At 35.1% G+C, this 12339-nt stretch overlaps 1 protein-coding gene and 1 long non-coding RNA gene across 3 annotated transcripts in view; both read right to left on the reverse strand.

Moving 5' to 3' along the window:
- Positions 1–1265: 1265 nt before the first annotated feature.
- Positions 1266–4841, reverse strand: LOC125243881. 2 transcript variants are annotated; one of them, XR_007179170.1, is made up of 5 exons: positions 4346–4827; positions 3741–3879; positions 3471–3585; positions 3041–3116; positions 1266–1975 (listed from the first exon to the last, which is right to left on the reverse strand). It is a non-coding gene; the product is annotated as an uncharacterized LOC125243881 (long non-coding RNA). The 2 variants fall into 2 exon arrangements; XR_007179169.1 differs by having other exon boundaries at positions 3471–3879; positions 4346–4841.
- Positions 4842–8750: 3909 nt separating this feature from the next.
- LOC125243880 (heavy metal-binding protein HIP-like) overlaps positions 8751–12339 on the reverse strand; it is a 78901-nt gene continuing 75312 nt past the window's right edge. The window contains exons 3-4 of the mRNA XM_048153741.1: positions 9914–10045; positions 8751–9731 (exon numbers count right to left, since the gene is read on the reverse strand). Coding sequence (XP_048009698.1) covers positions 9448–9731; positions 9914–10045 — 416 coding nt within the window. The 3' untranslated portion in view covers positions 8751–9447. The remainder of the gene's footprint in view (positions 9732–9913; positions 10046–12339) is intronic.

The raw sequence follows: 12339 nt of genomic DNA on the forward strand, positions 1-12339 counted from the left end.
CAAAGTCCCAGCTTTAAAACTGTGTAGTTTTTTAAGAAATTCAGAAATTCTTTATATATAAAGCATGTATTATATTTATATTAATTTAAAAGCAAAGTTTAATATTGTCGATTAATAAAATAGGCCTAATTATATGAATGTGTCATGAATTATTCATAATTTTAATTTATTTAATATAAATATAATGAATGAATAATTAACAGCAAAAGATGAGCAATTTTGTCTCAAAAATTTTTTCACTATAAACTGATTTAATTTGGAGTGAGAGTCTCGGAGCAGTAACAGCCGAATCCACAAAATGTCCCTTTAACTGTTATTTTTCATGTCAACATGTATAAAAACATAAAATGTAATTATTAACCTGATTTACAACTTGTCATGTAAAAGAATGCCCTGGATTATGGGAAAGTGGATTTATGCATTTATGATGACTTTGACACTGACTTGTGAGCTGTGTTTTTACCTTTGTTAATTATTACTCACTCATAGGTTTTCTTATAAACTGAACTGAATTGTGGTGAACTTCATATTAAAATATCTTAATGTACAATCTAGGTGCTGTTGTTTAAACATGCATTGAGAAGAATATGTTAATGTATTTATCTCCACCCATTTGCTTTATCTTTCAGTTTACTGTCAGTTGGTTTTGGTGTTGGTATTCCACTCATGTTTAACAATGTGTTGCTCAGGGTTTAATAAGGAAAGGTAACTGTTGATCTGGGAGAAAGGCTTTAACCTGCCACTCCTGCACACCGGTGCATAACCTCTTACTACAAGAAAGGCTTTTACAGTCTCTAATATATGTACATATATGAAATTTACATATATGAAATATATAAACATATATGGTGAAAACATATATGAAACCTATTCGAAAATGGAACAATTTCATATATTGACATATAAAACTAGCCCATATAAATATATATGTTTATGTATGTATAAAACAGTCTTTTATACATATATGCCACATATAAAGTGAAAACATATATGTACATATATATATCTGCCCATATATGAAACCTATTCGAAAATGGAACAATTTCATATATTGACATATAAAACTAGCCCATATAAATATATATGTTTATGTATGTATAAAACAGTCCTTATATACATATATGTCACATATATAAATATCAATATACATGACATATTTCTTTGTATAAATAAATTACACATATATGTATAGCATATTGCTCACAATGCACATGGCCTTAAATGTTAAACGGTGCAGTTAGGAAAAATAGAATACAGTAAAAGAGTTAAAACATTAAATCTTTATTAAAAGATTACATTATAAAATAAATAAATAAATAAGTTGTGCAAAATTAGAAATCTAATGAACACACAACAAAAGCCCAGAACATGAAAATCCACCAACAGGGGCCTGTACCATGAAGCTGGATAAGTTTCAGATTAGTTTGGCCCAATCCTGGGTTTTAGGTACCATGAAAGTGACTTGGCTTTTAGCGGTGTTCTTCACCATAATAACTTGCACCCCCCGGCTAACCTTTCAACCGGTAATAAAATTGTCTGGCTTTAATAATAATTACTTAGAATTATTATATGATTTATATTATATGATATTATTATTTATTCATTAAACAAGCGATTTTAGTTAAAATTTTAGTTTAGCAGTTATTATTAAGCATTTAGTTCAAATGAATATTAATATATACAGATCATATGTAATATAAATAAGCTGTAAATAAGCTTTAAATATGATATGACCTTACATGTTTGAGTCTCTATCGCTATTATCAACTATACAAACTAACTTCACAAGTTACTAATCCTATAACACTGAGTTTGTTAAACTTCCTTCATGGTACAGGCCACAGGTATATGCTGCATACTGTTCATTTTTTAAGTTTTAGAATCTTTTTGGATGTCCGCAGCTCAGTGACCTTTTGATTAATAGCGACCCTTAGTTGGCTCCTGGTGGTTCCAGGAGATCTCTGGATCCCTGCATCTGTAAAAAAGACAAAGAAATATCTTTTAGTTTTACAACATTTATCTAAGGACATCCAAATTATAATCCCCTAAAACACATTAAATGAACACGGGCATACTTCGTTAGGTAGATAAACTAAATGTTACTGAAATTTAGGCATTTTTCAGAACCAGGTGTAATCTCAATTCTATTTTATACCCCTTCGCCCTTCCCCTTGAAACAGAGTGGCAATGTGTAGGGGTGAAAATATTACCCTAAGAAATGGGAAACCACGTCATCATAGATTCTTTTATTAGTGTCCTGTAACATTTAACCAGTATGAACAGCAATGAAGTGCGCATATCAACAGAAATTAGGCGTGAGCACATTAAACAGATTACTCACTCACAACATTTTTTTGCGTTGTATTTTGGACGGGCTCGGTTTCAGTTAGAAAACGTATGAGCCTTCGAGTTTCCCAAGACTGGTGAAGCCGCCTTTCCATCGGGCCAAGCCGTTTGTTTAACCATTGCATTTCGTGCCGAGTCAGCCGGTATGGATATGGTTTCGTTTTCTACTGTGACGCTGCGATAACGGAGCTCTTTGCAAAGTAATACAAATGAGTTAGTTGTTGCCTTGGTAACGCAAGAGTTTACAGACGATATGAGATGTGTTCACATCATTCAAATAGCACGTTTAGCAAGCTACGGAGAAACTGGCAGCCAGGTAACACATAAGTGATCAATCCTGTGTGGAAATATCAATACCATGATCACTACACACATTCTAGCAGCACGGTAGTTTGTGTATGCAGGGAAATTTCTCATACCCCTTTGTTCAAAGTGTGGTCCCGAAAGATCTTTGTTTGAAGGGCTATCTGGCCCTTTCCCTAACCTCTACCACTCCAGCCAAAAGAGAATCGAGACACCCCTACCCCTTCTTGTGAACGCACAAAATGAAGGGGTAGGGGTAGAAATGGGATTGGGCCTAAGTGTCATGACACTGATACACCAAGATGACACTGATAAATTCTTGTGGTTTTACTGTCACATTTGGTTCAACAGTTTTAACAAATGAGCCCAATTAAAAAAATAATATACATACTCATTATTGCATCAATTTTTGTTCTGTCCAAGGCCTCTTTTGTTTCCCCAGGGCTTGCTTTTTTTAGACTTGCCACCTAAGAAAGAGCAACATAACAGTTTAGAACAAAATCTGAACTCACTCCACTCCTATCTAACTACTCAACCATAAAATACATTTTTCAACTTAATTCTTGGACAGCCTGCTTCAGTAAAATGGTGATAATGTAAATAGTACAACTCAAATTATTTATATTTTAATGTAAATGTGTGTACATATATCTGTAAATATGCCAGAATTGCTATAATAGGACTTTTTTTTTAAAGTTTTTTTTTTTTTTGACCTCTTACCCCTTACCCAAAGACTTCAGATATTAAGTTCAATCTACATAATTACCAAAATATAATAATAATTATACAGACACATGCACACACTATGACCAATCACATACCTCTGAGATTGCGCTTTAGCAAAAGTGTCAAAATACTTCAAGAAGAAGCATGCCATAGCAGTGAGGCTGTTTGCATGACCACAACACAAATTCCTGAGCCCGGGTGAATTTCAAGCTGTGAGGAAAGGCAAACATGAATCAATATTAAAGTTATATTAATAAACAGAACATTAAAAAGTGTTTAGGGGGCCTGATACAATTTAGCTTTGCATCACATATTTTCTATACTATTACTACAATTATTAATAAATAATAATAATTATACTTAACAATATGTGAAGTTAAATATCTGCTTCCGCCAGAACAACTTCCTTATTCTTAAAAAGCTTGGCCTGCATTTTCTTTTGCTCAGAAGTTTTGGACTGGACTGATGTTGAGTCCTCGTTGGTTTTTCTAGGGTGGGCTGTCTCTGTGGGAAAAAGGGGAAAACAAAATGTAGAATCTAAAGTTACAACTAGGGCTATGATATTTTTAAATGCCCCTGGTTTCACAGACAAGGCTTAAGCTAGCCCTAGACTAAAATGCATGTTTGAGCTGTTTTAACTGAAAGAAACTTACTAATATATCTTAAATCATGTCTAAGCCATGAGATCATAGAATTATGCACTTCATTGTAATAATCTACTCGTACTTAACGTTAGCTGTTAAATATGAACATACAACGCACACAATTATGCAGTAATAGAGCAATTTAAAAACCTAATAGTTAAACACGGTTATTTTCTGCTCATTTAACTGATCTGTAGCCTATAGCTGCGCTAATGTTACCCAGTAACTTGGTAAATCAATGGCTCATGCAGTATAGCGATCATTTAAAATGTATTCTCCGTGCAATATCAATGTGAATTATAATATAAAAAAAAATCAGAAATTACCTGCAACTTTATGCACCATTGCCTCGTACAAATGCCATCCGCATTGAGGTTTTTTTCTTCAGTCCACCTCTCCACTCGGTTAAATATACAGATCTGTCATCTTGTCCGTCCAAGAAATCATCATTATTTTATCTAAGTTTTTTATGTGTGATGTTGGAACAATGCTCCAACTTTAATTCCGTTTCTTGTTTCCACTGGACAAAAGCGAACATGTTCATCCGTTGGTCTCGATCCCGAAATGCGCGTAATTTGGCGGTCTTTTGATTACGTTTGAATTTAGGCGCGCGCAATGACGTAACTGCCATAGGTAACTGCGCAGCATTCTAAATGCAAGGCCTGAAATGCAGACTGAAAGTGTTTCTATCATTTTTTGTTTGTTTGTTTGTTTGTTTGTTTGTTTGTTTTTGGGTCAAATCTAAACGCTTTATTCAGTAGTAACCATTAAGTATACTATTGTCATTACCTCTTGGTTAGGTCACAGTAATAACAACAACAAAATTAATTTAAACCATACAAAATCATTAAATAAGTAATTTAATTAAAATTATTTGAAGTTGGGTTAGATTATTTTCATTGCATTTGTTTTTTACAGCAGTTTTTATGAGATTTTTTAAGATGAGGTAAAATAAATAATGTAAAATAAATCATGTTTTTAAAATATTGTGCTAATTCTAAAATGGGATAGAAATTTAAATGAAATGTGGATTGTGTAGACTTGTTAAAAGTTCAGTCTGTTCAAATAATGAAAACATAAGGAGTATGTTAGTAACAGAAGGGAAACAAGCATGTAAAATGTTTTTATGTATGTTGTGTAAATAAATTGGCATATATAAATTAAACATATCTGTGACATATATGGTCATACCATATAATATTATATAAACAAAAATCATATAGATAGTATAAATTTATGTCAATATATTTATTTAATATGGACATTTTTTATAAGATAAACATATATTGGCATATATAAATTAAACATATATATGTGACATATATGGTCATAACATATAATATTATATAAACAAAAATCATATACATGGTATTAATATATGTCAATATATTTATTTAATATGGAAATTTTATATATGTTATAAACATATATCAACATATATCTAGAGATATGTTTATATGTGATAGCAATATATTGTCATATATTTTGCATATATGACAGTGTCACTTGCGATATAGGGACATATATGTCATATATTACATTTCCGTATGGGGATCCTTCACAGCAGTGCATTATTTGTTACAACTAAGTTTTTCTATAAAGTATGCTTTTCCATTCTTTGTCTCTATTTTGAAACATGTAACTTAATAAATAACTTTGTCTGCTTTAAAAGCTTTGAGAATCTTTACTTTTACCACTGATAATGTTGAAAGCTAAAGTGATTGTAACTTTCATTATCCTAGTGTTCAGATTAAATCCTATATTTTCCTGTCAATTCACCTTTATTTATATAGCACTTTTTACAATAGATTGTTTCAAAGCAATGTGATAACAGGAAATTAATGCAACAAAGATTGTGATCTGGATATGGCCCAGGTTCTGGACTTTTTTATTTGTTTTGCTTCATCATAGGTGCTGCCAGGGTGTGTAAACCACAATAAAGTATATAGTAGTAAATCAATAACCAAAGTGTATTTTTTGACACATATAGAAGCAAAAATGGTTTATTTAGATTTTATTTTGATGGTCCCTTTAACATATTCTGTTGAGTATAAGTAATATTGCACCTGCATGTCTAATAACTCTCATTAGAGTGTCAGTAAAGTATTAGCAAACTGGCAGGATTATGTTAGAATAAACTGAGATGTAGTTGCAAAGTTACTTATAGTCAACAGAATGTTCAAAAGGGACCATAAAAAATAGTGTTACTGCAAAAATGACATTCAGGCTGTTAAAAAGACCTGCAGTAAAAGCTTCAGATCAAACCCTGAACACACACTGATTCATGTCAAACAAAGAATGACTGTGTAAATAAATAAATAGTTAACAAATGGCTGTCCTTTCAAATAGTGCAAAAACAGTTTCAAATTTAAGGGTATGGAAGGCGATTTTGGACACAGCCCAGCTCTCCCTCTCAAAACGATTCATTGTCTCTTCCTGTCACATGCTATGGCGTGAGAGCGGAGCTATCTGGAACTGCCAGCAGATCCAGTGACGTAAGGGGTAAATGCCGTCGCTGGGGTAAACTTATGCTTCACTTTATAGAGATCAATGAATTAACCACCGCTGATGCCAGTCAACATTGAAATGAACCTGGTGGAGGACACAGTCAGGCTGCGTGTCCACGGGAGCAGAGCAAGAGACCAGAGCATTTTTAGATTCATTCATATGGAAGGCGAGCGTGAGGCTCAACCTCCATAGGAATGAACCGAAAACGCTCACTCCGCACCAACGGACAAACACTGTCAGTCAGTCAGTCTCTCTTGCAAGCTCTCTCACCGTATAGTGCCATTGACCGTCCTCGTCATCCTCAATAAATAAAGTTCTTACAGTAACGTTAGGGTGCTCACAGGAAGTCCGGTGGAGAGAAATCCCCAAATGGCCATTCAGATCTGCCTCCATTTTGTTAGCAACGCCCAACTTCCAACGATCCAATCAATTCCCAAATTACGAAATCAAGTCCCACTCTCTCATTTCAGGTGGCGTTTCACTCGGATAGACGTCACAGTAGAGAAGAAAAGACAATTGCAACTTCCGCTTCATGCCGACTCTAAGATAAACAGCATTTTGAAAGATTATATAAACCCACATAAACTGATAATGGACTGAGGATAAAAATTCCAGTGAACTGATGTTCAGCTTTCCAAAAGCAATATTCCAACACACAGGAATACATACAAGGTGTGAAACTGCAGAGAATGTATAAAATCTATAGTATTTGTTTGTGTGTTCCATATATTCCTTTTGATATGGAGACCAAATGTCCAATGGATAGTAAAAATGGATAAGAAAATATCGGTCCCCATGAGGAAAACGGCTTATAAATCATAAAGTGTCACTTGTGTGTTTTCTTCTTCTTAAAGGTGCCCTAGAACCCTTTTTTACAAGATGTAATAGAAGTCTAAGGTGTCCCCTGAATGTGTCTGTGAAGTTTCAGCTCAAAATACCCCATAGATTTTTTATTATTAAATTTTTTAACTACCTATTTTGGGGTATAATTAAAAATGTGCAGATTCAGTGCGTGTCCCCTTTAAATGTTCGCGCTCCCCGCCCCGAAGCTTGCAACTCTATAATACATTGCATAAACATTCTCAACTCAGCTCCAGCAGTAGCTCACCTGCAAGTTTTTGGGTTATCAACGTAATTTCTGGCTGCTGTACTACATTAGTTGCAACTATTTGGGCTCTGGCCAAATACAGAGCTCTATTTACTATCTGATTATTTGTAAGTGTGAACTCTTTATTAACAAAGTTTGGGAGAAATGCATTCAAATGATCTGACTAATCGTCACATCATTCCAACCAGCAATCAGCAATCAACATACCTATACATGTATTCTGGGTTCAGGCCAAATACCAAGCTCAGAGCCCTCTCCTCGGACAGCATGCCAAATACGCATACGATTTACTGTATCTGATTATTTGTAAGTGTGAACTTGTGAAATGTTGTTTTTGGGAAAAAACAGACAATGAGTTCGCAGTGCCAAAGATGAAAGAAACCATCCAAGACTTTCATCAGTGACAGGTGCAAAAGAGCACATCTGTCATGTTATGGGGGTGCATCAGTGCAAACGGCATGAGTCACTTGTATATGTGTGAAGGTACCATTGACGTGGTGGCACAGAGACATATACTGCCATCAAGATGACATCCTTCCTGGGAAGCAAGACAATGCCAGGCCTCATTCTGCACGTGCTACAACAGTGAGTTGCAGCCATAAAAATCAAAATTGGTTTATATTTACAAAATAAAATAAAATTTGGCCAGTGAAAACATTGAAAATCTTTTTATTTGTATTTTTTCTCAGTAAAATAAAGGTTAAAGAGAATGAACAAATGATTCTTAATTTTATTGCATTTTATAAAATATCCCAATTGGGGTTGTAGCAAGCAGTTCAAAGCAATATTATAACAAAATTATGATTTTAAAAAAACATTACAAAAATAAAACAATACAACCAGGTTATTTAGCAAATATTTTAACATTGTATAATTGTATTTAATATTTTCATATTCACAAGCTGTTTATACTGTATACAGAAATTACAACTTTTTTAAAAACTTTTTTTAACTTTTAATAAAACAAATGTTTTATATTTGTACTTGAAAATGACTCTTACTATCCTTAATTGGGTTTGTAATCTTGTAATTTAGGCTTATTTTATGTAGAAAGTATGTGTATTCTGCAGATATGCAAGTATGTATATGTTGCAAGTGTAATTGTTTAGTTTTTTCTTATATAGTTCAGATGTGTGGAAATTAGCTACCGCGTTGTGACTGCAGAGCTTTTGGGGATGTTTAAAATTGTGCAAAACAATCCTGCACCTTGTTGATGCCCTGTTATAAAGCACATACAAACAGTATTATTTTAATTTAACATGAATAGATGTTTCTACCTTGAAAGCCATGACAATGTTTCTTTTGATATTTGACAATGGAGCTCTGCTTTCATCCAGGTTAAGTTCGTTGTGAGTAATGCCTAGTTCACACTACAGGACTTTAAACGTTGGGCAGATCACTGTGCTGTTCAGACTACATGACTTTCTGTAGAGTATTTAAGTTGTTGTGGTGTTCACACTAGATGACGCTACGTAAATTATCCGCAACAATGGGTTACACACAACGCGAGCTGACAACAACTCTGATCTGTTGACTGATCTCATTCTCATCGAGTCCTCCATCTACCTGCTGCTGAACAACAAACACAAAGGTTTCCAACAGCAGCAGTAGACATGCTAAAGCCTTCATTCTGAAACACTTTATACAGTTACATATAGACAGCTCAGACTTTTATACAGTAATCTATTGCAAACTTCAAACACACAGTCCTTATTAATACAGGTTCATATGTTAATGATTCTTCATGATTTTAATCTTAAATTATATGCCGAAGGTTCGGAATTATTGGAATTACATTCTGCAAAGCTCTTGTTATCTTAAAGGAAACAGTAGGAAACCACTGAAAGTGTTGTGGTTCTCCTTGCTATTTTCAAATATTCTCCTGCCAGACCAAAGTCTCACATATACAACATCTCCAACCTCCAGGATCAACACAAATCCATTTGAGGCGGCTAATGCACCCTGAGCCTGACTATCATGTGCTAAGACCATGTGCTCTTCATTCTTAAAAATGGCTGCAGTTGCTGGAGTTCCACCATGACCATATACAGAGAATCTGAACATGTACGCTCCTTTCAGTGGGGCTGTGAAAATACCTGAATCAAATAACAATAGATACAGAATCAGCTGTTTCCTGTATGATTGCTCAATTACCAAACACACTGTGTAATAGTTTTGAAAGATGGCAGAACATTTAATTCTCTTATACACATTACACAACTGCAGAGAGGTCTGAATGGAGCAGAAGGGTTAATGACTCCATTTCATTGATAATTACCTGTAACTGGGTTGTAGGCGTTCCCAATGTTTGTGAAGACATTCTTGTAGGTTAGTGTGATTTCAGTGGTAAAAGGACCAACATATCCACTGCCAGATTGCATCAGTGCAGCTGAAAAGGCTATTTCTCTGTCTGTTGTTTAAAGACATAAGCAAAATTGTGGTTTGTTGTTCTTATGCTTAGTATGTACACACTGATTTTAACATAATTCAGGCACACTTTCACCTCTATTTTCCTTTCTCAACTCCTCCACTTGACTCTGAGTAAGATTTGAAATATCTGTGAAGGAATAAAGATTCTGTTAAATGATAATATTACTGAATTATGCTGAAAATGTATAGATGGAATTTATCATTCAAGCACACTTTCACCTCTATTTTCCTTTCTCAACTCCTCCACTTGACTCAGAATAAGATTAGAAATTCCTGTAAAGGAATACAGATTCTGTTGACATGACATTCATACTACTAATTGTAATAGATAAAAACAATTTACACAGTATACACTCAACTTTACACTAACATTTACATTTGTTTTACTTTGAGGATCATTGATAAGAGTGAATGTTTTGGTGAGGTACCATCATTTTTCTTGTTCATCTCATCCCTGAGTTGCATCTCTAAAGCTCTGATGTTTGCTTTCCGCAGCGGTGCTCTGTGTTTTCTTTCTGCTCTGTAACGGAGGCGGTCAGTTCTCTGTTCTTTTCTTTCTGCTCTGTAACGGTGGCGGTCAGTTCTCTCAGAGCTGCATGGATGTCAGGGATGCCCAGATCGCAGTATTGTTGGCTGTCAGTTGAAGCTTCAGCTCTCAAAGTGTCTGTTTGAGGTGGATTCTGTCTTCCGTCCTCAGAGCTGATCTGTTGACTGATCTCATTCTCATTGAGTCCTCCATCTACCTGCTGCTGAACGACAAACACAAAGGTTTCCAACAGCAGCAGTATACATACTAAAGCCTTCATTCTTCACTGATGTTTGTTTCCAGCTCTTGCTCTGTCATCCCACAGCCTCTCATGTTCCTTTTATAGTGTCCTGATTTACTGTTTTGTACATGACCTATATTGCTTCAGATAAAGAAAAGTAATTAAAGTTGATTATGAATCATAAACAAAGGGATGTTGCAGGCTCAGTAGAAGTTCATCTCTTTTTCTGATTCCTCTCTCAGCAGTCGGTAAGCTTATAGCACGTGAAGGGAAAAATCACAGAAACCACGTGAATGGATTGTCTTATCTGCACGCTAGCTCCTGGGTTGATTCCAGGATTTTTTCTTTCAGTCAGGTAGGCTGTGAAAAAACCCTCTGTGATCATGTCTCAAGCTCATCATGGTGTATATCATACATACAGAAAAAACAGCAATACTGTGAAATATTATTACAATTTAAAATAATGGTATTCTATTATATACTTTAAAATATAATATATTTCTGTGATGCAAAGTGTCTGAACATTCATGTTACCTCTATGGCATTTCATATAGGCCTTTTAGCTTAAAAGCATGCACATTTGGAGAAATATTGATGGATTCTCATTAGGGCTGTGCGATTAATCGAAATCGTAATAAAATCGCGATTTGAGCATGCGCGATTTCTAAATCGCTTCATAGCACGATTTTTTCCGCGCTCCCGGCCCCAACCTCCGAACCAATCAGAATGCAGCGCGCCTAAATTGAGCGCGAGAACAGAACAGACAAGACGGGCATAATGACAGATATTCAACAGAAACAGGGAAGATGAGTTCAGGACAGGATAAGGACTTGGTGCCCAAAAAAAAATCAACATCTGTGGTGTGGGATTACTTTGGATACAGGAGAGATGACTTATCACAGAGCCAGGTAATTTGCAAGACCTGTCAATCTGTCATTGCGGCAAAACAGAGTAACACAACAAATCTATTTCAACACCTGAGGCAGCGCCACAAAGAGTTGTATGACCAATGCATGGCAAAAAAATCCCTGGACACGAACCAAAGTACATCCCAAACTCATTCGGAACAAAAAACGATAATGCAGGCATTTGCGAGCTGCACACCATACGACAGAAGTTCAAAAAGGCATAAAGAAATAACCGACGCTGTCACGTATCATTTATGCAAAGATATGGTGCCCGCAAATATCGTCAGTAAAGACGGCTTCCAAAAAATGATACAGACCCTTGATAAGAGATATCAGCTGCCATCGCGAAGTTATTTTTCAAGAGTTGCCATCCCTGAGATGTATTCCAAATGCAAGGCCAGTGTTGAATCAGGAGTTAAAACAAGTGAAATACTACGCAACTACTTCAGATATGTGGTCAAGCAGAACATCGGAGCCTTACTTAAGTTTAACGGTGCACTTTATTAATGACGATTTCGAAAATGAAAAGCCGATGCTTGCAAACATCATATTTCCCTGAAGACCACACTGGAGAGAATCTGTCTCAGGGTTTGAGAGAT

The sequence above is a fragment of the Megalobrama amblycephala genome, linkage group LG13 (genome assembly GCF_018812025.1).
Source record: "Megalobrama amblycephala isolate DHTTF-2021 linkage group LG13, ASM1881202v1, whole genome shotgun sequence".
NCBI lineage: Eukaryota > Metazoa > Chordata > Actinopteri > Cypriniformes > Xenocyprididae > Megalobrama > Megalobrama amblycephala.